The 27,414-nt window shown below is 39.3% G+C and overlaps 2 protein-coding genes across 2 annotated transcripts; one reads left to right on the top strand and one right to left on the bottom strand.

The window, feature by feature from the left end:
* Nucleotides 1-48: 48 nt before the first annotated feature.
* On the top strand, nt 49-2,133 carry LOC6568295 (DNA repair protein XRCC3). The gene is made up of 4 exons (XM_001994840.2): nt 49-304; nt 366-527; nt 587-930; nt 1,586-2,133. Exons 1-4 carry the CDS (start codon nt 250-252, stop codon nt 2,072-2,074), a joined length of 1,050 nt encoding a protein of 349 aa, XP_001994876.1. The 5' UTR covers nt 49-249; the 3' UTR covers nt 2,075-2,133.
* On the bottom strand, nt 2,062-23,087 carry LOC6568296 (homeobox protein abdominal-B). Its single transcript, XM_001994841.2, has 4 exons — nt 23,032-23,087; nt 18,891-19,917; nt 15,937-16,289; nt 2,062-3,681 (listed from the first exon to the last, which is right to left on the bottom strand). Exons 2-4 carry the CDS (start codon nt 19,876-19,878, stop codon nt 2,764-2,766), a joined length of 2,259 nt encoding a protein of 752 aa, XP_001994877.1. The 5' UTR covers nt 19,879-19,917; nt 23,032-23,087; the 3' UTR covers nt 2,062-2,763.
* Between the last annotated feature and the right edge of the window lie 4,327 nt (nt 23,088-27,414).

Below are 27,414 nucleotides of genomic sequence, written 5' to 3'. Positions count from 1 at the left end.
ACATAGTGAGCATTTATTTCGCGAGCTTTAACTGTTGACTTATCCTCATTTACGCATATTGAGTTGTTTCCTTATTGCACTGCTCCAAAACAGCTGATCGTTGTCCTCTTTTTGCTTTTGCTTTGCTGACTATTGTTAAATCAATAGTTATTCGCTGCCAAGGCGATAATTGAAAAGGTGTTGAAACACCTGAAGTGTTTTCTTGCTGTGCACGCAATCCATATTTCATTCACATGCCAGCACACAGCGATGTCCAACTTTTTGGGGCAGTTGCCGGAGCATTTGCAGGAGATTGCCAGGCAGGGTAAGAAGCGTAAAGTGCCTTCAAGTTGTTCTCCTGTTTTTCACTCGATGGTATCGTTTAGTCAATGTGCTCACCCCGGAGGCAATCTTAACTACGCCCAGGATTAAGTTTCTGGACACACGTTCGTTTGAGTTGGATACTTGTGTGCACAGCTGCAGTCCAGAGGATGTGCGCATTCTCAAGGATGCAGCGGCCAAGTGGCTGGCTGAAACGCCCACGTCAGGTAACGAAAAATACAATAAATATCAATTATGCGATATGTAATAATTGTTATGCACTCAGCGGATGCACTATTCAAAATCCCCGCCCGCTTGAAGTGGTCCCGCCTCACCTTTGGCTGTTCATCGCTGGATGAGTGCACTGGCGGCGGAATTTCGATACGTGGCATAACTGAAATCTGTGGTGCCTCGGGTGTCGGCAAGTCCCAAATCCTCTTGCAGCTGTCGATCAGTGTGCAACTGCCGCCAAGACTCGGTGGCCTGGGCAAAGGTGTGGCATTCATTTGCACCGAGGATGTGTTTCCGTCCCGTCGCCTGCTGCAGATAAGCAAAGCTTTCGAGGCACGCTATCCCGAGGAGCAGCTTAATTTTTTGGGCAACATCTTTATTGAGCATCAGTATGAAAGCGTGAGTTGTCACAGTAAGAAAACAACTAGGAACAATATCTGATTTATTATTACAATCGGCATAAGTATGTTCTCTACATACGTATCACTATATCGTATGGCAACCATAAGAACTATTATTAGAACTACTATTATTATTAGAACCACTACTGCTCACAAGTTTTCACAACTGACAAATCGGTTTTTCAAAATCAATGCTTCTTATCTGAACCAATTAAAACTGGGAAAAAGGGTATAATTAATTTGTATAAGATTATGTAACAGGCGGGAGGAAGCACCCCGACCAATAAGCCATACATATTATTAATGAACTGTAGAAATATTATAAAGATAGGCTACTAAATATTGACGTTGTTAACCAAAACGGAGTATCGAAGAAAGTAATATCAGTAAGCCTATTGTGATATAATATCTCATGGTCGAGCTGCCTCGACTCGTTAAATACTGTAAGTTGACATGCCAATTGAAGAATATTTTTTAAACGAATTTACAACTATTTAAGCACAAAAAATCAACCAGAATCAATAGATACATATTTTTCATATTTCATTTTATAATATGAGATGATATACTTTATATCTACTTCACAATACTATCCTTCAAGGGAACTTATAACAGTCAAGTGGATTTTGAACTAATATTCCTCCACATTACAGCAACCACTGTTGGACTGTGTGAAGAATCGGCTGTCACAGCTGCTGCAGGAACACAGCATTGGTCTGATCATCATTGACTCGGTGGCTGCCATTTTTCGGCTGTACACCGACTTTGATGACCGTGCTCGGGACATGCGCCGCATGGTGCATGCGCTGCTCAGCTATGCGGACAAGTATGGCTGTGCTGTGGTGTGCACCAACCAGATGACTGCCAGCGGGCAGGCGGATCACAATGCGCTGCAGGATGTGCCTTGCCTGGGCTTACAGTGGTCGAATTTGGGCCGGACACGTATTCGCATCTCCAGGGTGCCCAAGCAGTACAAGCAGGGGGATCAGTTGATCACCGTTCGCAAAATGGAAATCCTGTATTCACCGGAGACTCCGAATGCATTCGCCGAGTTTCTAATCACCACCGAAGGCGTTGTAAATGTGCCAAGACCAATTCGTTCCCATGGCAAAAGTAAAAAACCTTCTGATTTAAGTTGCTGAATTGTTTATTTTAATTTGTGAATTTAAAATATGCAACGGCTGCTGAACCGTGCCATATGTACTTGGTTTTGTTTTTGTTTTGTTTTTTTGTACAAACACTCACATTAAATATTTATGTATTTATAATCTTCCATATAATAGCAGTGTACACTTAGGACTGTTTCGGCTTAAACACTCGCATAGTTTATAGTTAGTGTAGTAGTACATTTAAATTTGTAATTAACGTGGATTCACAAATTCTTGTTGCTGTTGATGTTGTTGTTTTCTTATGTTGTTTTTGTTGCTGTTATTGACGCTCGCTTTCTACCCTTCGTATACTTTATCACATGAAATTTTCGAAAGTTGAAATAGGTTCGATTATTATTTTAATACAGCTCATTTAACATTTAAAAATGCGTTTCTAATGGCAACATTTACAAAGCCTATACTTAAGATTAGTGCTTAAGCATACAAATACATATACATATACATTCAATAAATTACATAAATATGTAAATGCCTTATAACTAACAAGCACACACACACACACAAACAACATACATATGTTTTTGCATGAAGAAGCTGGCCGTGTGCTTGAGCAATATTCGACTTTTTGGCACAAGTTAATTTGACTGGCTTGGTGTTTGAGGGGGTGTTGGGGTGCTGGCGTTGGTGCTGATTGGTTGTGACTTGAATGGGCATTCACAAGTCTAATCCAATTGCACATCGCGATCCTGTGAATCCTGTGCCTCTGTCGAGGTGCCTGGGTCACTAGCCGTCTCATCATCCTCCGACTCACTTTCCATTTTAGACGACACATCGTTCGGCAACTTTGTGTTGGCCATGGCCAGTGCAATCGATATCTTCGAGGCGGCCAGCTTACTCTCAAAATCCATTTCGGCCAGCAACGCTTTCGCTGGTGATCTGCAACCGTTTTCTTGTGCTGCAGCGGCGGCTGCTGCCGCAGCAGCTGCTCGCTGCAGGCTCAACGCTGGCGACTCCTCCAGTTTGATGTCCAGCTTTTCGGTCTGCTCCAAGGGTGCCGCCGGCTCCACCGTCAACGGTATGGCATGCTGGTGCAGCCGATGATGATGAAAGGTTTCACCAATATTATTGTTATTGGTGTTGCGTTGTTGCTTCTCGGCTGTTCTGCTGCTACTACTGTTGTTGTTGCTGTTGCTGTTGTTGGCAGCAATTGTTGTTGCTTCGCTGGCTCCATTTGTTGATGCGTTGTTGCTGGCGGCTTTTGTTGCCTTCTCCAGCAATGCATTCAATTGCTTTTTAATCTTTGTCGTCGTGTGCTTGGCTTGCGATTTGCTGTCTCCAACTTTACCGCCTGTTAACCCATTGTTGCCGCTGTTGTTGTTGTTGCGCGATTTATCCGCTTGGCCATTGGATGACTTTTTCGGCGTCACATCAACATTGCTGGCCGTGATTGCTGGTGGGTTGGAGGCATCATCAGCAACGCTATTGTTGTTGCTGTTGCTATTTTGCTTAGCCTGCTGCTGCTCCGCTGTTGTTGTTGTTGCTGTTGTTGGCTTGGTAGATTTGTGCTCGGCAGCCTCGTTGTTTGTGACATTATCCTGTTTTTTCCATTTTGTGCGACGATTTTGAAACCAAATTTTCACCTGAAATCAAAGAAACGAAAAACCGTTAAAAATTGTTCTTGTATGAAGGTTATCAAAGTTACTAAATTAAACAGCAGCTATTTCTATGCTGCAAGCACTTGAACAAAAAAATCGGACTAGTATATCATATAGATCCCATTCCTAGTATGAAAAACTGTTTTGTTAACCATACCAAACTTAGCAGTTATGCGTTTTGCTTTGGACAACAAATTTTCAATTTCGAACTACTAAATACTATAGCTTATATAGGAATAATGGGTGGGTTTTCTAAATTTATAGCTGAATTAGATATTGGCAGGCGTGCCTAGGATAGTCTTGTCGGCTTAAGCAAATACATTGCTCAGTATATTTATTTATTTAATCGTGTAGGCATTTTGAATAGGTGTAATAATAATTTGATACAATCATTGATTATTATTTACATATCTTTGTTAAATTTTAAGAATGCCTGATGAATGAATATTTATTTATGGTAATGGCCACAAAATGTTCCCTTTTGGCTAGAGAATTTGTGGTTGGCAAGTTTTTCTGGTAAGAGATCTAAATTATAATTTTTATGTGAGGATGTTCCTGAGAAACACCGTTCGACTAGAGTATTCTTACTTGGATTGTTGGCTTCTCAGGTGGGAGGAATGAGCATCTCCCATCTTTTGCCATTTATCCAATCAGCAAATATTATTATGCATAGTGCATAGTGCTTTGGCAATAATTATGAGTCAGATTCATGTGCATGTAAAGCACTCCGACTGCTATAATTAGGCAATGTTTATGCCTCATTTGCCCTTATTAGTGTGCGTAAAACAAATAATTAAAAATGTATGCATATGTATATATATATATGAGTGTGTGTGTGTGTGTGTGTGTGGATTCCACTCGCTGTACGCAAACACTTCCGCTGCGTCAGCTACAGCTCAAAACAAGCACAGTTGAAATGATGTGGGCCTGTCAAAATGCAGAATCCGCCTATCACACACATCACCTCTTGAAGCAGCCAACATTTGATGCGTGTGCGTGCTGCTTTATGTTGCACAGAGAGAGAGAGAGGCAAGTGGAGACGAATCGGCAGGCAGAGTCGATGGCGCAACATAAAACATTTGCCTACAATTTCTATTTCATCCAAAATGATGGCCTAGCTAAATAAATTAAAAATCTATTTAAATCGCGCACATAATTAGTATTTCAGCGGCATGTCTATGAGACACAACACACACACACATACACACGCACACACACGCCCAGAACACACTCTCACATGCATACTCATTCTAGACAAATATGAGGCAGAAAAATAAGCGCCAAAGATAGATGCCGTCATATGACATGCTCATTTTGCCGGCGTAGCGTAAAAATGTTGAAATTAACATGAAAACAATTTCTTTTCTTTTCTTTTCTTTCTTTTTTTTTTTTGCCTCTTGGCCACTTAGCCAATGTGAAGAGGAAACGCTCAAACGTATACAACAAATTTGAAAATTGAAAAAATACGTTAATTTTCCATATTGAAAATCAATTAATTGATTGCTAAATATTTCGAATCTCAAAAATAGACTCACATCAATGAAAATGTACTTGTCGATGGATTGATGTGTGAGCAAATTGTTTGTTTTATCGATGAAGATGGATTATGAGCGCTGCCAATGCTTGCGTGTGTGTGTGTGTGTGTGTGTGTGTGTGTGTGTATACATATGTATCTATCTCTCGCGTTTTTGGGCCGTAATTACACTTGGCCATAATGTACTATTGACCAATTACTCATCGACTGGCTGAGCTGGTGCATTAATTCCTTAATAAAGAATAAAACAGCGGCGTGTTTACCTTATGAGCAATTTTAATGGCTATCCAAAGCATTATTTCTGTTCATAAAATTGGCTATTTTAATGGGCCTCTACGCATGCTTTTTTTCTTGTTTTCTATATATTTTTTTTTTGGGGCACATGCCACGCACCGCTTACATATAATTATTTGATTATTTTTAAATGTGCGTCTGGCCTAATTTGACCATTGCGTTTGCTTTAATTGCGTGTGGCATTTTTTATTGCATTCATTTCACTGATTCACTTGTTTGGCATATAAATTTTCTGGCTTTTTACTTATCATAAATAAACATTTATTTTTTGTTATTGTTGTGATCCACTTTAAACCTCTTTAAGCTTCGAAATAACATTTAAACACATAGCTGCACAGATTCTAAAAATACAATGAAAACTTTGTCGTCTAATGTGAAAAGTTGAGGCTAAAACTTGCGCATGTCACCCCCTCCAATTCCCACACTACCTCCCCTGCCACCTTTCCTTTCATTTATGATTTATTGGAATTTAAATGTATGCAATACGGGTGGGGATAAATTAATGCCAGTCAGCAGATGTGTCCCAGTTATGCAGTATATGTTTTATACGCATCTATGCTTGTGAAAAAATATTGTGTTTACTTTAACTTTATTAACAATTGAATTTTTATTATTAATTCAAATTACAAATAGAGAAAGAAGTGGGAACGTTGAAGGCGCCCGCAACCGACTGTGAAATACTCTGATACCAATGTCACACCAGCTGATAAGAGGCAACAAGGAACAGGGTGGACGTGGTCAAGAATTTTTTCCATTCCTCGAAGGACGTTGCTAGTAATCCATCTCCTTTGGTAACTTTAATTTTTAAATTGCAGAAGTTTTGTCATCAATCTACCAACCAAATTTGGTAAGTGCACCTACAAAATTGTGAGCTATGTGCGGTTTTATCAATTTGAAATGAGTGATTTCATCGATTTAATAGTTCGTAATCGACGTAGTATTAAAATTTAAACACTTTGTCTGACGCCGGCACAGACAATTATATGTTAAAAGTTGAAAAAAGGTAAGTTGATACGGACGGACAGACAAACAGACGTCATGACGGACATTGCACAAAACCAATATACTCTGATATCTTCTGTATCAGAGTCTAAAAACATAATTAACTAATCTTTAAATACGCTTTTCTTTTGTTGGCACGCAATGCTGTCAATCGTGTGCGTGAGTCCTTCTGCGTGTATTTATTATAATTAATTTTCATTTCACATTTGGTGGCCACTTTTCAGAAATAAACACTAAACAGCTTACCACAAGGAGTTCGAGATTATTATTTATGACGAGCAACGGTTTAATAAAACCCACTTTCATTGTCTCGAAGTGTGTCTAGAGAAGTAATATAAGAAATTACATGCAAAAGATTTAAATTTATGGAAATTTTAATACTAAACCGCTTAAATAATACTCATTCTTTGTCTCGAATTTGATATCCGCAAGCTGACATAGTTTAATGGGTTATGGAAATTACTTAAATTAGTCAACATTATCAAATATAATTATGATCCGTCAATGAGTAACCAAATTGCAGCGAAAATGAATGTGTTGGCTCTGATGATAATGATAACAACTTCTTTGCAGCACATTTCTGAATTTTGTTCTCTGATGTGTCAAGCAAAATTTAACGCTTTCCTTTCTACTCTGAAGAAATGAAGTATTAATGTGTAGCTTGGCATGTTTTTAGTTAATTTTTCTGTTAAAACAGATAATTGTCTGGCTATTTTCGCCCGATTAGCGATTTTTTTTCGCATTCAGTTGATTTCCAGATTCCAGAGGAGAAAAGTTTAGGAATGACAACATTACGGAATAACTAATTATGCAAGCAATTATAATCAATTAGGTGTTTGATTTAAATATTTAATATCAAGGATATGACAATACAACTTTTTATGCATTTAATCGGAACTGGCAAAAGCATTTTTTATATCTGGCCTGAATTTCATTCGATGCAGTTAATCTTAACCCAAAAGTAGCTTGGTGCCCCACAGGCAATTATGCAACTGGAATCCAAAATCAAATATGCAGCTAAAGCAAACAGACAAATGAAGCCAAACAAGCTAAATGTAACCCTCACCTTGATCCCCCCTCACTGACTCTATCTCTCTCTCTCTCTCTCTCTCTCTCTCTCTCTCTTCTCTCTCTCTCTCTCTCTCTCTTCTCTCTCTCTCTCTCTCTCTGTGTACTCATATATTGATGTGCAGTAAATCACTTTGTTTCTGGCAAATATGCGCACTGCAATGACATAACTAATTAATAATATAATCACTGCGTTGGTTGTCAGTACACCCTATAACTGAGGCAGAACGGGTATATATTTGAATCTAGGCTGTTAACATAAATAGTATATCTTTAGAGCTTATTGCAAGGCCTCATTTGTGTTGTTTAAATCCCACTATAGTCTATATCCTTTCCCGTGCCATGTTTAACGCAACGAAGCAGATGTCTCTTATAAAATAAATATATATTCTTGATCGGCATCACTAATCGAGTGGATAAGGCGATGTTTGTCTGGCCAACGTCTGTGTGTCTATCCTCAATATTCTTTTATTTCTTCAATATTATTGGTTATTGTGCAGCTATTTACAGGATGTCATGCAGTCGTTGTTCGCTGCACTCCTACTTGTTTAGGATTATGCTCACTGTATACACTTAGGTGAAGTGACTTGTGTGTGTTTGCCTCAATTTGTTTTGCGATAATTAATGTAATAGACTTAAATGCAACTGCTGCCAAATGCGTAATGGCAGCAACAATGCAACGGGCCTACAGGCAACAATGCCGGATGTCCAATATTCAATACACCCCTCGACCGTCACCCCGCACACCGCTCCCCCCGCCCCGCTGCTCTTCACAGCAGGGCCATCTAAATTATGGCATTGTGTATTTTGGACAGCGGCTGTTGCTAATGAACGAAAATGCTGACCAAATTGCAGTTAATACGATTTTATGCAACATATTTTATGTGTAATAATTATGCATAGCGTGTGTGTTGTTGTGTTGTTGCTGTTGCTGTTATTGTTATTGTTCCTTTAGTTGTTGCTGCTGTTGCTGTTGTTTGTTTTGGCATTATTATCTTTAGTACTCGTACCATAAATCTGACTGCGTGAATAATTTCAAAGCCAAACTGCAGCAGTCAAAGCCAAAGCAATTTGATAAATATTTACCTTAGCGAAAAAAAAGCTAAAAAAAAACTTTATGCAGCCATTTGTTGAGTCTGCAGCTAAATTATTTTCAATTGCAGTCAGTTGCAAGAGCGGAAACAGTTTCTGATTTGAAGTCATGTGTGAAATTAAAAAGCAAACGCAAGGCAAATACTGTATACCAAGCTGTCACTGATCGAGGGCTAGATACCCTTTCAAATTAAATATACAAATTGTGTTATAGCCCCATGATAGAGTCAATTGCCACTGCTACTGCTATAGAAACGGACTTTGACTTATTTTCCAGTCAATAAATTATTTAAGATTCGAACTCCAAACCCTTCTACTATTTTAACTACCCTCGATAATCACCACATTTTTTGTAATATTAATAACATTAATATAAATAAACACATATATAAATAAAGATCCGTATTGTGGCATTTATTGTCATTGTCATTGTACTTTTATTATAGGACTTATGGCTTTGATGGTTTAAAGCCATCCGTCTGTTTCGGTCTGTCTGTTTTTATGCGAACAAATCTTCCGAAATAAATCTTTTTACAGGCTGTACATAAATCATAGTCTGACGGATCGGTTCACTATATTACATAGCTGCTGTAGAAACAATGAGTTCTTGTAGGCAAGCTTTTTTTGCCTACCAAGCTGTGAGCATTTAAACAAAAACTCATTGAGATTTGTATTTAGGAACTTTTGTATCGGTCGAAGGAAAAAAAGCTTATACAAATACCGAATTCTTATAACAAAATATCAAAAATATTGAATTATTATATCCATATAGCACTCATCGGAACAATCAATCAAGTTATTATAGTGAAATTTAGATGTCGACAGCCTGACTATGGTCTGCAGGGCTATATAATCTTCGGTGGGTGGAACATTAATTTTGGTCATCGCTGTGCTATTTGAGAGCATTTTTTGCGTTGCAGTTTTAGAATCTTAATTTAAATTTTTTGTTCAAATGCATAAAGCTGGCATAAATTAAGTTTTTTTTTAGAAAGGGAGAGAGGGTATGTAGAGAGAGACATAGAAGAGAGAGAGAAGAGAGAGAGAGAGAGAGAGGGGAAGCCATGCCATTGCCTTTCACTTTGTACGCCCTTTAGGCCGTCGCTTTTGCATGTTGTGCGCTCTTGAGTTTTAATTGGCTTATTGTGTTGATTGTCAAAACGGTTTCATTTGACTTTGTAGGCTGTCGTCCACTTGGCTTTCAAATGAAGTGGTTTGGCAACTTTTGCGTTCAACTTTCGGGCCCGCTGTTAATTTGTTCTGCCAGCTGTAAACTCATCTAAGATCTGAAGACTTGTGGCCTACAACTTAATTATGTGCACATATTTGTGTGTGTGTGACAAGAATCATTTTACAAACAAAATAACTCAAAACGATGCTCCCCTATTGCCCCGGGCCGTCTGTCTGTCTGTCTACTGTTGTTGTTGATTTGCTAATTGCTCGGTGTTTAACAGCTAAAATGTTCTAGCACGCCCAACCAAACCGGGCGACGATCTGCCCACAGAAAGAGAGCGAAACAAACAAGGTAGAGAGACAGAGAGAGAGAGACAGACAGAGAGAGGCAAAGAGAGAGAGAGAGCGAGAAAATAGCTGTCGAGCAGAGCAGAATCTCGTCGATTTTAGTGGCTCCGCCTTTATTTAAAACATTTTCCTAGACGCTCGCCAATCGAGGCGGCGTCTGCTGCTCTGGTTGTTTTGCTTTTGCTGTTGTTGTTGTTGTTGCAGGCAGTCAAAATGTGATTTATAAATAATTAAAGTGGGCCCCCACATAGAACGGCAGCTGGTCGCCAGCTAAACTAATTTATGCAAATTTTCAACCAGTCAAAATTAATAGTCGAAATTGGTTTCATGCGTTGTCAACTTGCAACTTGTTGTTGCTGTTCTTGTATGCCCCAAAGCGACAATTAATCGATGACGCTTGCTGTTTGTGTGTGTGTGTGTGTGTGTGTGTGTGTTATTGTAACAAATGCATGAATTGAGTTCAAAAAACTTTGGTGTTATTTAAACTAATTGCCTCAATATAGATGGGACTACGTGACGTATGCACAACATTTTAATTAAGTTGCGGTCAATAACAATAATGCAAATTGTATTTGCGATTATTTTAAATTATTCAAACGCTTTGCTCATTCTGTTTGCCTTTTTGAAACACTAATGTGCTAGTGTGTGCTCAACAAATAATTAACTTTGTTTCAATTTCGGATTCCAATGATTCAATGCGAATTAGCATAAAGAGAATTGCAATATTTATAGCACATTTGTATTTGGGATTGTGTTTTTTTCCCAGTTCAAATTTAATTTTAATAATGAAACCACACTGCATTTGCATACTATTCGTTTAACAATGAATGCTCATGTTTGTTAGAGAATTCATAACTTATTCAATAATTGGCATGTAATTAAATGTTTATTGGCCTAATTGCTTAACCAATTAGTCAAAGGAATTTATGTTACAGTAATTAATACATATTTGCCCATACAAAGGAAAGCAAGGCGAAAATTCTAAATTCCTGTTCATTAACAGAATGGGTTGAGGAGATTCATAACTTTGGTGGCAAAATCAGAGATTTGCATTGATTTATCTGTGGTATGATTTAAAACAATCTCGAAATGTGATAAAAATGTGAATTTTCCCGGAATTAAATCTCTGCGAATATCTTTATTTAAAATCAACAAATTATGTTTATTTTATGCATTCGGATGCCAGAAGCAGTTGCCTTTTTTCATTCGCATTGATTGATGATTGATACATTCGTGTGTGTAAATTGGCATAAATATTAATCATACGCAGCATTGCTCGAGTATTTATTAATATCATTGACTTGCATACTTTGCATTATTTCACTTTTATTGGCCATTTGCATGCATATCAATTGCAAGTTATTTGGCATTAATATTTATGTTAAGTACAGTTTATAACAAAGATAACAGCGGGCAAAATCAGCAACAGCAAAAATACCAACAAAGTCTGCTATAGTCGATGTCCTCGTTATGATGAATTGCCATTTGATTTGTTTGTGCTGCTTGTGGCAGCAATTTAATTTAATTATAGTATTTGCCACTTGGCCAAATGCCAGCAATAAGCCGAGTCAGCCTTCCCATTGGTTAAATACACAAGCATATGTATGTTTGTGTGTGTGTGTGCTTATATGTGTGTGTTTGCGAGGTCAAAATGCAGCAGCATTAGCATCACTGAAGCAGTCCTGGCCACCTGGCCTGCAATTACGACGGATTATGAGCGGCGGCAAACATTTAAAATGAAATGTCCAATGCAAATTGTCAGGAGAGCACAGTTTTGGTCCTAAACTGCTGCATCAACCGCACAAACAGAACCCCCTCCCACCCACTTGGCCCCCTCTGGCATTACGCCCTATTTTCCACCGCCCCATACCCAGATCCGCACCCTCGCCCATCCGTTGCTCGCCTCGAGCACTAATATGCAAATGCAATTTGCCGCGTTTGGCGCGTGACGTTCGTTGGGTAATCGCAATACAATTACAATGTTGTCAGTTTGCCTGTATTTGAGAGCATGTGTGCTTGTGTATGTTGTTGGTCTGTGTGTGTGTGTGTGTCTGTGTGTGTGTCTGCGTGTGTGTGTCTGCGTGTGTGTGTGTGTGCGTGCATGCAACTGTGCCATGATGCGTCGCTTCAGTTCAGCGCTAAAGGGCGAGCCATTGGAGGGTAGTTGAGGCAGTCACATGTACGCGTAATTAATTGATTTTTATCTAGCCTAAGGCTTATTTTACAGTTTGTTGATGACAGACGATGCAGACACGTGGGCACAGTGCAGGACAGTGGGTGTTGCAAGTATCGTACGCTAGGGCAATGCAGCATACATACGCATCATCATTTTGTGGCGGCTCTTGGCTGTGGCTGTCTGCGGCATGTGTGTCTATTTTAAGAGATTTTTATGACTGCCACCACTTTGTTTTGGACTCTTTTAGTTTATTGATGGTTTTTTGTTTTCTTTGCCTGCTTTTAGTTTTACTGCTTGGCGTTTTTGTCTTTCAGCGCCTGTTGTTTATGTTCGGTCAGTTCGCTGGTTTAATGAGGCGTATACGTTACGTTACATTGTTGCAAATACTCTTTACGTTATTTATAGCAAATATTAAAATGCGTTTTCCCCCCTGAACGATGAACGATTATCCTGCAATCATCTTCACGTCTAGACACAAGATTTGCGAGTGCAATTAACACAAGTGCAATGAAAGCAAATGTAAAATGTCTAATGCTGTGTCGATTATAAACCAACATAATGGTGCTCATAAAAAAATATACTAATTAGTGTGCACACACAAAATCATGTTCACAAAGCGAACATTGCGGTATAATTATATAAAACAAGTAAGGATGCTATACTCGAGTGAACTCGACTTGAGGATACCCTAAGCCCTAAACTGTTAAATATATTATTCCAGCTGTATTGCCAAATTTGCCTTTATAAGTGCACAATGCACACTTGCACACTTAAATGTAAGCATGCAGTGAAGTGCTCTTATTTCTTATCACCGGCATGGCTATTGATTGGTAATTATTTGTGTATACAGAAATTGCTTGCACCTGCTGATATCAATTATCTTGATTAAAATTGGTCAGTTGATCCATAATATGTAACAATTGGACGGGCCTGCCTTTATAATTCCAGCTTTTACTGCTATCGGTAATCGATTCTTATCGATATTCGCGGAACTGAGGCAGTTATCGATAAAGTGAAGGAAACTTGATGTGCGCGCGTTAAACGAGAACTTGTATTTAAGCTCTTTGTCTTTGCGATCAGCATATTCATGCAGGTGGACAGACAGACGGACGAACGGGCGGAAGGGCAGATGGACATAGCTGGATCGACTTGGCTTAGACCGATGTGTAGTCGCATAACAGCGAATTTTGCAATTGTATACAGTAAGTATAAAGTACATGCACACAAACATGTCATGTACATTAAACATATAAAATTTCAATTGTTGTAGCATTTGGGTAGATACAGCCTTTTGAAATACGCTTGAAAAGCATTGTACAACGATTCGTATTTTGTATCTTTCACTCAAAATGCAACATGTTTCTACCTCACTGACACTCGGTAGGTACATGCCCCAGAGGCATATGTGGATGTAGACAGGCTGGCAGGAACAATAACAGTTGATGCAGTTAATTTTCAGACATTATTGCTGTGATTAACACATAGATGTTTATGTGAACAGTAATGTTTTATATACAAACACGCAGACCGAGATAGAAGGAGAGATAGATAGATAGAAGAGAGAGAGAGAGAGAGAGAGAGAGAGAGATAGAGAGAGTGGAAGGGAGATGCAGACAGCCAAAATTGTGCTGTGAAATCAGTGCGGTGTACTTAAGCATCACTCGACTGCTGGCAGGATATACACACACCAACACAAGTACACACCAACACACATACACGCGGCTAGCTTTGCGGTCAGAATGATAAATGTCTGCCGAGCTTATTATATTAATAAAACATATAAAGCACTTGAACATGTCGACATGCATAACATGTTGGTTCACACAGATAAGCAAGGAAAACACACCAACACACACACGCACACAAACACAGCAGCACAACAAGAACACACGCTACACACAACACAACTCCATTGCAGATACACACCTCGAGTTAGCTAGACACATGAGTAGCACATTCCGAGTGCTTGCTCTTCGTCTATAAACTTGTAATTAATTGACTTGATGGAAAATGTAATTTAATTAAGCAGACAGGATCATAGAGTAGCCTGCTGCCTGACTAGCTAGTCTGACTAGTCATTGTTATTGCCTAGCATATTTTCACGCATAAACACACTGACGCTCTGCAGAGCGTTCTTTGAGAGCCAATTAGTCTTATGGCATTAGAGTGCACACGGCGTATGTGTAATCTGCGCTATTAATGCAATTTCGATTCGACTTTAAACCGTATGCATTGTGCATTTGACTTTTGCACATAATTATTAGAAAACGATGGCAAAACATAAGTAGATATACACTTGAAACAGCTTTGTCCAGTGACCATGGATAAATGGCTTTCGAGTGGATACGCCCATACTTGCAACCATATGTTGTAATTATTTAAGCTCTTGGCAAAGGATATGTACTTTAACTGCAGCTGTGCTGGCTGCAACATGTCCTTGTTACAAACCTAATTCATTCTAATTAGTCAATAAATCTCTATTTATTTCAAAATAGTGTATGTGTGTGTAAGGTTGTGTGTGAGCACATTTAACATTGCACAAACGCAAAATTTTGCTATCCATTTCCGTTCTGCCTTGTCGCTTGTGGCAGCTGTTGGCAACTGCTGTTGCAGTCGCAACAACAACTAGAATTATTAATACCATAATATTTACTCAGGCATTAAACAAAGTCACACCTTATCTTGTTTATGGTTAGCCTTAATTAACTAACAATAAACACCAGAGTGAATTATATTAAGCAGCCGTCTGAAATTTTAGTTAAATTGAATTTAACTTTAGCTTAGTAGATGATTTGTTGCAATTGTGTATTGTATTCATTCTTATTACTTGATTTAAAATGGAGATCTTGTCTTTTAAATAACAGTGGGAGCTGATGATAGATATTTTATAAATGTCTGATAAGAAATTGAAATTGAAGAAATTGAATTGACTATCAATTGTCTCTGATGTGTTAGCTGACCATACAAAGGATTAATAAATAAATAATATATAATATAATGAACAGCCTAACTATAAATTGCGGGAATTAAAGCAACATTGTACACAATTTTTAATATCCTGAATTTAAGTTGAAAAGTATAATTTTATTCTTAATCAGCATCGACAATCGCATCGATTTAGCACTTTCCATTTGTAAGAGCACTATCCAATTCTTTGCATTCTGTAATATCTAGGAAGAGGACGACTTATGGAGAATGGAGCATTCTCACTTGTTTTGAATTTAAATTCCTGTGAACCAGATAACTTCTTCTCAATTGATAAATTTGTGATTATTTTTGCAAATATTTAATAAATTAAATTTACGTGCATTCCATTAAATATTTAATGCAAACTGTTGTGTTTAAATGCCAGACAAACAGTATTGTTGAGGTAATTCAATTACAATCAAACTATTTAGTTTTGACGCGTAATAATGAATCTAATAAAAATGAGTATATTAAAACGTAAAAATAATCCGCAAAATATGTCAGTAATTAAATGTGAAATTTGGAGGAAACTTAATGCACTGTTGACATTTAGAATGTAGTTAATTGAAATGAAATCTGGTTAATTTACCTGAGTCTCAGTGACCATCAGCAGCTTGGCCATGTCGGTGCGTTCACTGGAGCTGAGATATTTCTTAACCTCGAACTGCTTCTCCAGCTCAAAGATCTGACGACCGGTGAATGTGGTGCGCGCTTTCTTCTTGCGACGAGCATCCGTTGAACCCGAATCGGAATCATCCTCGGTGGTCTCCAGGTTGCTGTTGTTGCTCGGCGGCAGGGCGGCATGGGTTGTGCTGCTCGGCGAATTGTTGTTGGCCATCAGCTTATCTCGCATTAAACTGTCACTGCTGCCTGTGGGACTAATTGCCGGCGGCAGATCGACAATTAGTTTTTTCTTTTTCGCTGCCGGTTTGCCCGAGTGCTCTGTGGATTAGGTGCGAGAGATATAGAAATCATTAGCCATTGTTGTTACCACTATTTGCTAAGCTTTTATTGCGAAACACAGCATATTAACCTCAATTCAGCATTTGGCCCGCTGTCATTTTATATCAACATTTGCTATCGTTGCTGTTGCTTTTGCAATTAGCCCGTCAAATGCCATATCCAACTGACTGACTGCATTGTTACCCCCGATTTGAGTTCGATTTTTTGTCGTCATATGCAAAAACAATGTGCTGCCTTGCGGACTAACTTGTTTCGGCTTATACCCCACAGTTTGAGATACAAGGGTATATATGCTTTTCGTTATAAAAATTCTTGTTGCAATTAAAACCGAATTCTGAATTCTAATTTCATAAACAAATAAATCTACCTAAGATTTTAGCAAGCACAATATCATTTTCTTAGAATTCTCTTGGAAATAGATATATAGTAAATATTACAGCAATAACATTTTAGATATAATTAAAATCAAATTTAAATTAAAAGTTAAAGTTAAAGTGTCGGATTTAGTTGTGAATTTTTGTAGAAGTCGCTTCGAAATATGTTGGTAATAAGAAGTATCCCGTAAATAATCATTGATTCTGATAAGTCTAAGTCCATACTGATTGTCAGATGAAGCTAAAGTCGATTTCGCTATCGTGCAGCATTCCTGCAACAGTTGTTGTTGTCGTTGCCTGCTGCTTGCGGTTTGCCTGTCGTGTTGAGTATTGAAACAAAACAAGTGTTAACAACGCCATGTTATTCAGTTACACCTATTGGATGGCTGGGGCCAAAACGTGTCTGGCATGAGTCGGTCGGTTGGTGTTGTTGCTGTTGTTGTTGCTATTGCCAATGCATAATTGATTTCTAATTGACAGTTAAATGTACACGTTATTCGTTCGTAGTTGTCGCTAGCTATTGCTAATATTGCTAATACGCCGCGTGGGCCTCACAGCCTCATATGCCGGATCGCATATGCATGACACTGTGATTAATTAGGCGGCCGACTGACAGCCGCCGTTGTTGTCGCCTCCGTCATTGGCAGCACAGTCCGCAGTCCGTGCCACTTAAAGTCACCCCTCGACAGAGGCACCAAAAGCGGGTCTAGTGGCGCGCAAAAGGGCGCCCCAGTGGCACGAAATCAATAAAACTAAACGGACAACAACAACAACCACAACAAGAGCAAAACCTTAAAACAATTGATGCGTAACACAAATGTTTGATTAGATGTGTTGCTACTGTTGTTGTTGCTGTTGTTGTTGTTGCTGTTGTTGTTTTGCTTTGTCGCTTTGTTCGCCAATTGGCAATTGGCATGTCGCTTCATTATCCCCGTTTGGCGACAGCATTTTAATGCCACCCTCTACCACTTTGGCTGGCTGCCGACCCACCTCCCTGCCACTTCCATTTATGGGCACTGCCAGCAAGTAATTAAGCGAAAATTAACAGACGACAGTTGCAAATCACAAAACGAGACTTGAACGACGCGTCGTTTGGCATTCATTCATTTTAAATATATGCGAGAATATGAGCGATAAACACTATTTGCATTTGTTGTTGTATTGCTGTTGCTGTTTACTTTGTGCCAAGTTGAGTACGTGATTTTTATAACAATAAAAGTCGAACACAACATTGAGCAATTAACAACAACAGCAAAACAATACAATAATACACCGCCAACGATTTTGTGCTCAAGTTTGCTCATTGCTTATTATCGCCAAATGTCGATTGCTAATTGAATTTGCTGTTTTGCTGCCCCACACACTGCCCCACAATGCCACCCCTCGTGACCCACACCGGAATTAAACAATTTTAATGCAGCGTAAATTCAGATTGGCAACAACAATTACAATAGCAAAAACAATGTCCAGTTAATTAATGTTCAGAGCATTATATATATGTATATATAGTTTGTTGTTTCAGACGAAATCCCCTTTATGGCTGTCAATTGCCTGTTTACCATATATTTCTTCAAAACGAAATAAATCAATACGAAAATCGGTGTATTTAATTATTATGAGTGCTCGAGCAGAAATGTAAGCTTGTTATTCAAATTTTGTATATTCATTTTTTGTTTTTTTGTTGCGATATTTCAAGTCTAGAATTTTGAATTCCTCATAATTGTCATTAAAATGCCCATTATTATTATTGAGAGTGAATAAACTATATAAAATATTTGAATGGGGATGCGAACGCTCTTAATGAACCGCCCGTTGGCAATCAGAAGATGCCAAAAAATATGCATTTTTTATGCGTGTGATTGCGGTGTGAGCCACTGTCGGGCATCATTTAAGTTAGCATAACACGCATACGCCGCGTTGCCCGCCGCACGCTTCGGTGAAGCGTGTTGAGAGCTTCGCGCTACACTCAATTGAGAGGCTCATCAAGCGTTGCCGCAAAAATTTGCTCCGCACCCAATATGTTAATTATAAATAGCCCGTTAGAGGTTTCAATTTACACACCGAATCGGATATACACTTGCACAACGATAACCAACTATATCAAATTATCTATGGCAATTTATCATATTTGTTTGGATATAAATATCGCTAAATAAAAATTGGCCAAATATCCTTAAAGTAGAATTTTTTGGTGGATATCGCTTACCCTTTTTGGCGTGTGTTTTGCCCAGCAGTTGGCTTTGCTTGGCCGCCGGCATCGGAGACGACGCATTGCTGTCACGTGACTTTTTGGCCACACACAGATTCAATGGCTGATCGAGCGCGGCTGTTTCCGTCACACTTGCCACAACGGATGCTGCTGCTGCTGTTGCTGCGGCGTTGGCGTTGACGTTGACGTTGACGTTGACTGCACTTTCCTCCTCACTGGCATCGCTCATGGAGGCGCTACGATCTGTGCGCTGCTCCTGCTCCTGAGGCTGTTGCGCATACTGCTGATCAATGTTGCGCAGTATACTCTTTGGTGATGTCGCCAAACTGTTGGCACTGACTGTGGCAGCAACAGCAGCTGCTGCTGTACCCTCAAACGCCAGCTTCTCGGCCATGGCCATGCCCAGAATGTCGGCTATTGAGTGGGGAGTGGGTCTATTGGGTGGTCGGGCATAGACATGAGCATGCCAGCTAATTGCCTGACTGGCTGCTGTTGTTGTCGTCGATATGCTCGTGCCAAAGGGAGTTATAGAACGTCTTTGCTGCTGCTGATGCTGTTGCTGATGGGGTGCAGTTTGACGACTGGGCGGCGCCTCCAACTGCTTTTGCAGAAATGTTGTGGGTGAACTGCTCGCGGAGATGGGACTGACGCTGTTGCTGCCGTTGCTGTTGTTGTTATCGCGTACACGCAGCATATTCACCAGCTTCTCCTTGCTGCTGGGACTGACCATTGAGGCCGCCGATGGCGGTATGGTCAATGAGCTGCTGTAGACATATGAATTGATGGCCATGTTATAGGCAGCTGCTGCAGGATCAGGTTGTAGTTGCTGCTGTTGTTGCTGTAATTGCTGATGTTGTTGTAATTGCTGTTGCTGCTGTTGTTGTTGTTGCTGTTGTTTGTCTCTGACTATGCCATAACCATGCGCCAAGGCGCCGCTGATCATTTCCGCTGCCAACAACGAGTCGCGTTCAGTTTCGGGCATCATTTAGGGCGCGGCTAATTAGCTTGTTAGTGGGCGTGGTGGCTGCAATAAACAAAGAGAGAAAAAGCAGAAAACTCTGCGTTAAATGGGCAAAACGAAATTAGCCAAACAGGCTGTTCATTTATCGTCAACTTGTTAATGGGTTTGGCCCGCTGGCGTTGACCTTCAACTTGCTTTATTTCGTTTCTTTTTTTTTTTCAGAATAGTCAACCATTTTGCTGTCGCCTGTGCGAAATGTAGTTCAACTTATTTAACCCGCAACTGTCTGTCGGTCTGTCTGTCCGCCTGTCTGCCCATTTCCTGGCGCACTGCGTTGTGATTTGCATAACAAAATGCTGGAGAGCGGCAGCAACAAACGTAGCCTCCAAAAGGATTTAACCGGGCTGGCACATAAGCTCGGCAAGGCCAGTGGTTCCGTCTGTGTACATTTAGGTGTGTGTGTGTGTGAGTGTGTGTGCGAGTGTAACTGCTGCGAGTGTTGGCTGGAATTTATGGCGTAACATTTGAGTGTGACACAATTTAACTTAATTTTAGCAAATAGCAAAAGCCACGCACTCAAACGAAATGTAAAACGAACTAACCAATTCCGAGTGGGTAAAAAGGTCTTAAATTTGACTTTTAGTGTGTGGCAAATTCCTGTTGGATGTATTTATATAAACACAGAGTATGGAAATACTAATTAAATCAGTTCACACACATACACACACACACAGCAATCTGTAGTTAATTTGTTGCCAAGAACTTTGCATGCCATTTAAATGCCATCGTTATGTGTCATATTTCACAGTTGACAATCCCAAAACCAATTTAAATTAATACAGAGTGCAAAGTCATACCCCTCTCGAACACTCAAATACACTCACAATACACACACATACACACACACAGACACACACTTGCTGTCCAAATGTCAGTTTCAAGCAGCGTGCGCTAAATAAAGTATAACGTAATGCGTGCTTAAATGTATTTTATTGCCGACAATAACAACAACTACTCCAACAATGGGGATGACACATAAAAGGACTAACCTTTGCCTACCCCCACACTAACTCACACTTCATCACACACACAAGGACTTACTCACACACACACAAACACAACAGCGAGCGAGCGAACGAGCGAGCAACTTGAGCGCGCTTCCTTCTCAACAAATTGGCAGCCGCAACATGCTGCTCAGCAACATGTTGCCAGGCTCGTGCAAAATCACTTACAGCCAAACAAAATAAACGGCAAAAAAGCAACGGCAATTCAAGTCTGTTGAGCTGCTCAAAAGGTTATGTGGGCAGTGGGGAAATCGTGCTCTGCTGTGCTGTGGTGTGGTGTGGTATGATTTTAGGGTGGACATATTCAAGCAGCGGAAGCGAGGCAGGCAAGCGGAAGAAGTTATTTCAATTGCCTGGCCCCACGACGACGATGACGATGAACACTGCCAGAGAGCAAGCAAGCAAGCGAGCGAGTGAGTGAGCGAGGGAGACAGCGAGAGCGTGAGCGTGAGCGAGAGAGAGAGATAGTGCTGTGGCGCACGACTGAGGCACGTACAGTGGCTTAATGTGTGAGCTACTGTCTTTGGCTATGTGTTTGTGTGTATGTGTGTGTGTGTGTGTGTGTGTGTGTGTGTGTGTGTGTGACAGTTACCTGGCACGCTTTTGCCTTTGCCCCCGTTTGGCCAGTGACGGGGCAGGGCGTGTGCAAAATTTAGGAGGACGAGGACGCTGACGAGGACATAAACGAGGTCCAAAGCGGCAGCTACTAATGGCATTTAAGTTTTGCTGGCCTGTCACACACACACACACACACACCACCCACCCACACACACACACACATACATGCACATACATATACAGTGCATATGTGAGAGCGTCATGTTTGTATACGAAACTCTTTTCGCCTCACAATATTATCCTTGAGACTTTTTGCTTGGCTTGTGTCCTGGCCAGCTATGCTCGACCAACATTTTCACTTTATTCTATTCTATTTCATTCCGTTTCGTTATATTGCACTGACATCAACCCACATTCCGCCGCTTAGCTAAGCTGGCTGCGGACTGCCTGCCACTCTCTGCTTGCTGGTATTTTAACAAGCATCTGTCGAATCTTCATCATGGCAACCTGGCTTCAGCTTCAACTCGCAACTCATCCCATTCTATCTGCCTGCTGTCTACGCATAATTTTCCCTGTGGCACGGCGCTCAGATCGTCATCATTGTTGCTGTCTCCTGTTGTCTCCTGTTCGACCTCGTCCTCCACTTCAGTTTGCTCTTCAGCTTTTGCTGTGTTCTGCCTTTTTAGCCATGCTAGTGTGTGTGTGTGTGTTAGCTTGACGTTAAATGTGGCAGACTAGCTACTACTACTTCTCCTTCTCCTTCTTCTTTGGCCAACTCGTTGCCGCTCTGTTTCCCTTTTTTGCCATATCGCTATGTCAGCATAATTTAATGTGCTTTTTTGTTGTAGCCATGGACTGGCATTTTAGGTTTTGTGTTTGTTTGTATTGTTGTCAATCTGTCTGCCTAAAGTGTGTAATTTGTCATTCATATTTACGATTCGTTTGCCTTTACGTAAAAGGCACATGTCCCCGATGGATGATCGGGAAAAGCCGCATTTTAAAGGGTTTTATTAGACTACAACTGCTTATTTCTCAGGTGCTAATGAAGGCACCGTAAATGCTGCGCAACTTATTTTGTACAGTAACAGCATAAATAGGAGTTGGAGTAATGGAAGGCGTAGCCACACCCCCTTTGGAGCTGCGGTTACTGTTGCTTCGTTATCTCTGGGGAAAGTGGCTGTCCAGTTCAGCTGCTATGCGCATATTTCGCTTGAAATTGCTTGAATATTTTATGGAGCTATGTGCTCGCTAATTAAATTGATGTGCCACACACAGAAGCTGCTGCAGCCGCAGCCACAGGACATTCATGCACCATCGACAGTCTTCGCAGCAACATTGTAGATGTGTGACGCTTGTGCGTATGTGTGTATATGCATATAAATATATATATATATATATGTATGTGTGTGGCTGGCAACTTTAATGAATTTACCTGTGTCATGCGCAGAATTGTATAATTTGCGTCTCGCATGCTTTGTCACATTGTTGCAAGTTCGTAGTTTTTTTTTTAATTGTTTAAATATTGTAGACAAATTCCCTTATACTATATACTTACATGCTAACAACTCAGCAACTTTTTAGATTAAATATGCTCGAATTGAAAATGTTATTTATACTTCAGTTTTTTTGTGCTCGTTCGTTTGTTTGTTCTCGCTCGCAAATTGATTTAACTTTGTGACCGACACAACTGCAAATTGAATTAGTTTAAAGTAAAAGTTTGGAAACTAAGCACTGACAACTCGATCAAAGCAGACTTGAAATAAACAAGACCCTTGTATTCGTATACTATTCTTCTATTATATATATATATAGTACTTTTTTTTAGTACTTTTTCTTTTAAAGGCAAAAATCTAACTGGGTGCGCTGTTGGCAGTAGAGTAGTTTTGTGCCATGACAACATACTTCTCACAATTTATTTAAAATGCCCTGGCAGGTAAACAAGAGTTGAGCACTGGAAAATTGCATTGGCCCAGCGATAGTATCCGCACATGAATGCATCAATAAATCATAAGCGCTCAAAATGAGTGCAGTTTGACTCTGTGTATGGGTGTGTGTGTGTGTGTGTGTGTGTGTGTGTGTTTGTGGTGTGTGTGGGGAGCGGACAACTGAACATCGCAAATGCTCAAGGTGAAGAAGCAACTGCTTATTGAGAAATTGGGTTGAAGTGCACTTCAGTCGGGCATACATATGTATATATACATATATAGATATATACGTTATATATCCTACTTGCTGCCCAGCAGCATTATCTGCAAGTCATTCTCATGAAAGTAATCAATGTGAACAAGATATGTTGATTATAATCTATATATGCTAACACAAAACACTGACTCTGACTACGTTTCAGGATCGGCACAGTGTAAATAATAAGTAGCTGACAGGAATATAACACACGCCATTTTACCCGTTCCTTGAAGCAATACTTTTCTGTCTCGATGTGTTATTTTGTTACGCCATTGTTGAGGGGCAGAGTTGAAGTTACTGCTCTTACCAGCTCACTCACACACACACACACACACATGAGACACACACAGCTGCTGTGTTTGCGTGGCAAAATCTGATGTGCACACAAACATTATGAAGCTGTTTTGAAAGAAGTATTTAAACTTTTGCCTCGAATTCCCCCAACCAAATCGATGTTTTAAGCATTAACTGCTTATGCTATGACTGCTGCAGATGTTGCGTGGGTTGCAACAAAGATAAAGACTAATCATATTACAAATAATAATAGCTAATTTATAAAACAACTTATATGAATAGTATTTATATTGTGATGCAGTGCTTTACAAAATATACTTTATTATTATTATTATATTTGATTAGGATTTATATCTTTAAAATGTATATTTAAGCATTTAATAATAATTATTGATTGCTGATTAAAACACGAGTTAACCAAGTATATCGTATCTTGCAACCTATTAGACAGAATCTAGATGTTAACCACACGTATTGCATAGACAAAGAGTCATAAAGGATATAGAGAACTTTGTAGCTAATACACTTACTCTTAAGTATATTATTGTAGAATATATTTAATAGAATATAAAATAGGTATGCATCTTATGTACTTATGCACATTGCCAATAAGCCGGATACGAAAACATTTTGAGTGGCCCTCGTTGAAATTCGCAAGTATTTACTTATTTTTATTGACAGCATTATATTTTATTTATTATATTGAATTCATGTCATTGTGCTGCCACGAACAGGCACCCAAACTCGGTAAGGAGCAAGTGCCAGCAGCACGTTCTCTCTCTCGCCATCTCACTCACTCTCTCTCTCTCTATGTGTGTGTGTGTGTGGATGTGGATATGGATGTGGAAGTGTGTGTTATTATTGTCAAGTCAGCACATAAAGCTGCCAGTGAAGGAGGGTGGATTGGGATTGGGTTTTACGGATTGGGATAAACGTCAGACACGTTAGCAGCTACATATTCGTAGCGGGCAAATCTTTAAACGGAAATCGTTATATAAATCAAAGACAGATTATAAATGCTGCGCAATTTTCAAGTTATTTTCGGTTCGATTTACGCACAGTCGCAATCCCAGTATTGTTTGTTTGCTGTCCTTCAATCTGAGGGTTAAACTCAAATTGAAAAGGTTGACGCTGCTGATAAAAATAACAGCAACAAAAAAAAAACTGACAGCGGATAGCTCGATTTGGCCAACTGCTCGATGAAGTTGCTGCTCATTAGCAGAAATATGCAAAATGAGCGACAATGTCAGTTAATTATGTATATATAAGCATTGTTGATATTACTGTGACTGTCAAAAACGTAGCGGAAGTACCGTTCGCATTATTTCCGCTGGAAATGCTTTCTGTCATAATTTTTCATAGATTTCCTAACGCGCTTGTTTTTCTTTTTTCATTTTCGTTTTCTTTTTTTGATTTACTTGGCCATAAAGTGCTTTGAATAACAAGTCCAAACTTTGGAGTAACTTTTACTTAAAGCCCTAAAATTGCAAAAGCGACTGCTACGAAGCGGCGATCACCCCTCTTCTACGGGATTCCAGGGACTGCCGCCTTGTTACGGCTTATTTCACTTGAACTTTGCGGGCGGCCACTTTGGGTCAGTTGGACTGGGCCAAAGTTGGCGTGCTTAAGCTTTATTTTTTAATTTGCCTGCTCTGGCAAAACTTAAACGATTTCATTTTTCTTTCAGTTCTCTTTGTCTGGCCATTAGTTTGGCTCGCCTTTGTCCGCACACACACACACACAAACACACATAGAAACACACACATACAATTGCCCGCAATTAACTAACTGGCTATGATTGATGATATTTTAAATGAGTGCGACGGCAATGAAAGTGCCCAACAGCCAACACAAGCAACAACAGCATGGAACCCAAGGGGTCCCAAAAATTCCTATGTCATCAGCATAATTTGATGTGATTTGATTCACTGGCACTGGGCACGTCGGCCCTTAGTAACACACATTCCATTCCAACCAACCATTTGTGCCTGATTTGGTGTACGGATATTGATATTGAAGACAACATAACAAGATTAAATCCATTTCTGACATAGTTAAGATAACCTTGTTGATATAAATAGTAAAGAGGTCAAATCACAGCGCAGATAATAGGTTAGACAATTTGTTATTTCGAAGAAGTCACATTTTCAAATGTTATTTATGTACACATAAGCTGATCAGGTTTTTATTTATATTCTGCATCAGCATATTCTCAAGTGTATAAATGCGATACATTTTCAAGTGTTTTGAAGTTTATGTGGGTCTTAAAAATGTATATCCTTTTTGGCTCGTCTGAGTTGGAATTATGCCAAATGGTTCATGACCCTATCGTTCCAAGTTAATTCGTATTTAATTGTGGTCAACTTGCAGAGTTTGCAGCAAAGCAGTTGCAGTTTGACATGATCTTAATTGAGAAATGAATGCACGATGAAATGAATGCATTATGCACAAATGCCATCAGTTATGTATGACTGCTGCATTGGAGCCATCAATCAAGCGTTCGGCAGCATAATAAATTATTCAAAAGGCTCATAAAATATTCACGCTTATAAAGTGCACATATTTAAAAGTATGCTTATGTGAAAATTGAATTTTTTGTATACCCTGCACACAAGAAATAGATAATGCTACAAATGTGCAGACAAATTCGATAGAAATAAGTTTAAGGACACACTCAGAATTTTGTTCTCATTTATAAATTAGTAAATAAGATGAAATAGAATTAAACATACGAATTAGTTTCAACTGAATACAGAGTATGTGGAAAGAGTTCATTTTGGTAAAAGGTTTTTAATATATATATATATATAGATATATTTTTTAAAATATTGATTGCAAAACAAATGGTTTTGTGACATTTAATTGCAGTTCTGATATTCACTGGGGGGGCTGATACGAGTATGATGTCAGTTTTGGTATAGTTTGCATTCAGAGAAAACCAAAAGAGAAGATGATTCAGGTTTAAAATTTAATAAAAAATCAGCATCAATTTGGTCTGCTTTATTGTGTCAATTTAGACAAATTTAAAGAATTGATATCTTTTTGCTTACATTGGGAAAGATATTACAAATTATAATGAATGCTTAACTTTCTATTTATACTGCCCTAATTGGCATGAGAATTGATAAAATGTTGCCAATGTTGATAATGATAATCTTTGACGTCAAGATTTTCATGTATATTGAGTTCAATGCGCATTGGTATCAATCAATAATTTGAAGTAAATGATAAGATGATTGTAGGTGGCATCTGATATTAGTAGTGGCAGCTGTAAACAACACCAGGCAGCGAGTGCGCAATCGGAATTTCATCATTTCGGGCGGTTTGGGGGTGCGCAGTATCAGAAAATGTAATTATCAAATAGTAGACCGCAATAAGACATCATCACATTTGCAATTACATACAATCGAAATACGATAACAGTTGGCATATTAACGTTGAGGGGATACGCTACTTCTGA

The sequence above is a fragment of the Drosophila grimshawi genome, unplaced genomic scaffold (assembly GCF_018153295.1).
Source record: "Drosophila grimshawi isolate 15287-2541.00 unplaced genomic scaffold, ASM1815329v1 contig_311, whole genome shotgun sequence".
In the NCBI taxonomy this organism is placed as follows: domain Eukaryota; kingdom Metazoa; phylum Arthropoda; class Insecta; order Diptera; family Drosophilidae; genus Drosophila; species Drosophila grimshawi.
This window is presented reverse-complemented; position numbering and strand designations above follow the sequence as displayed.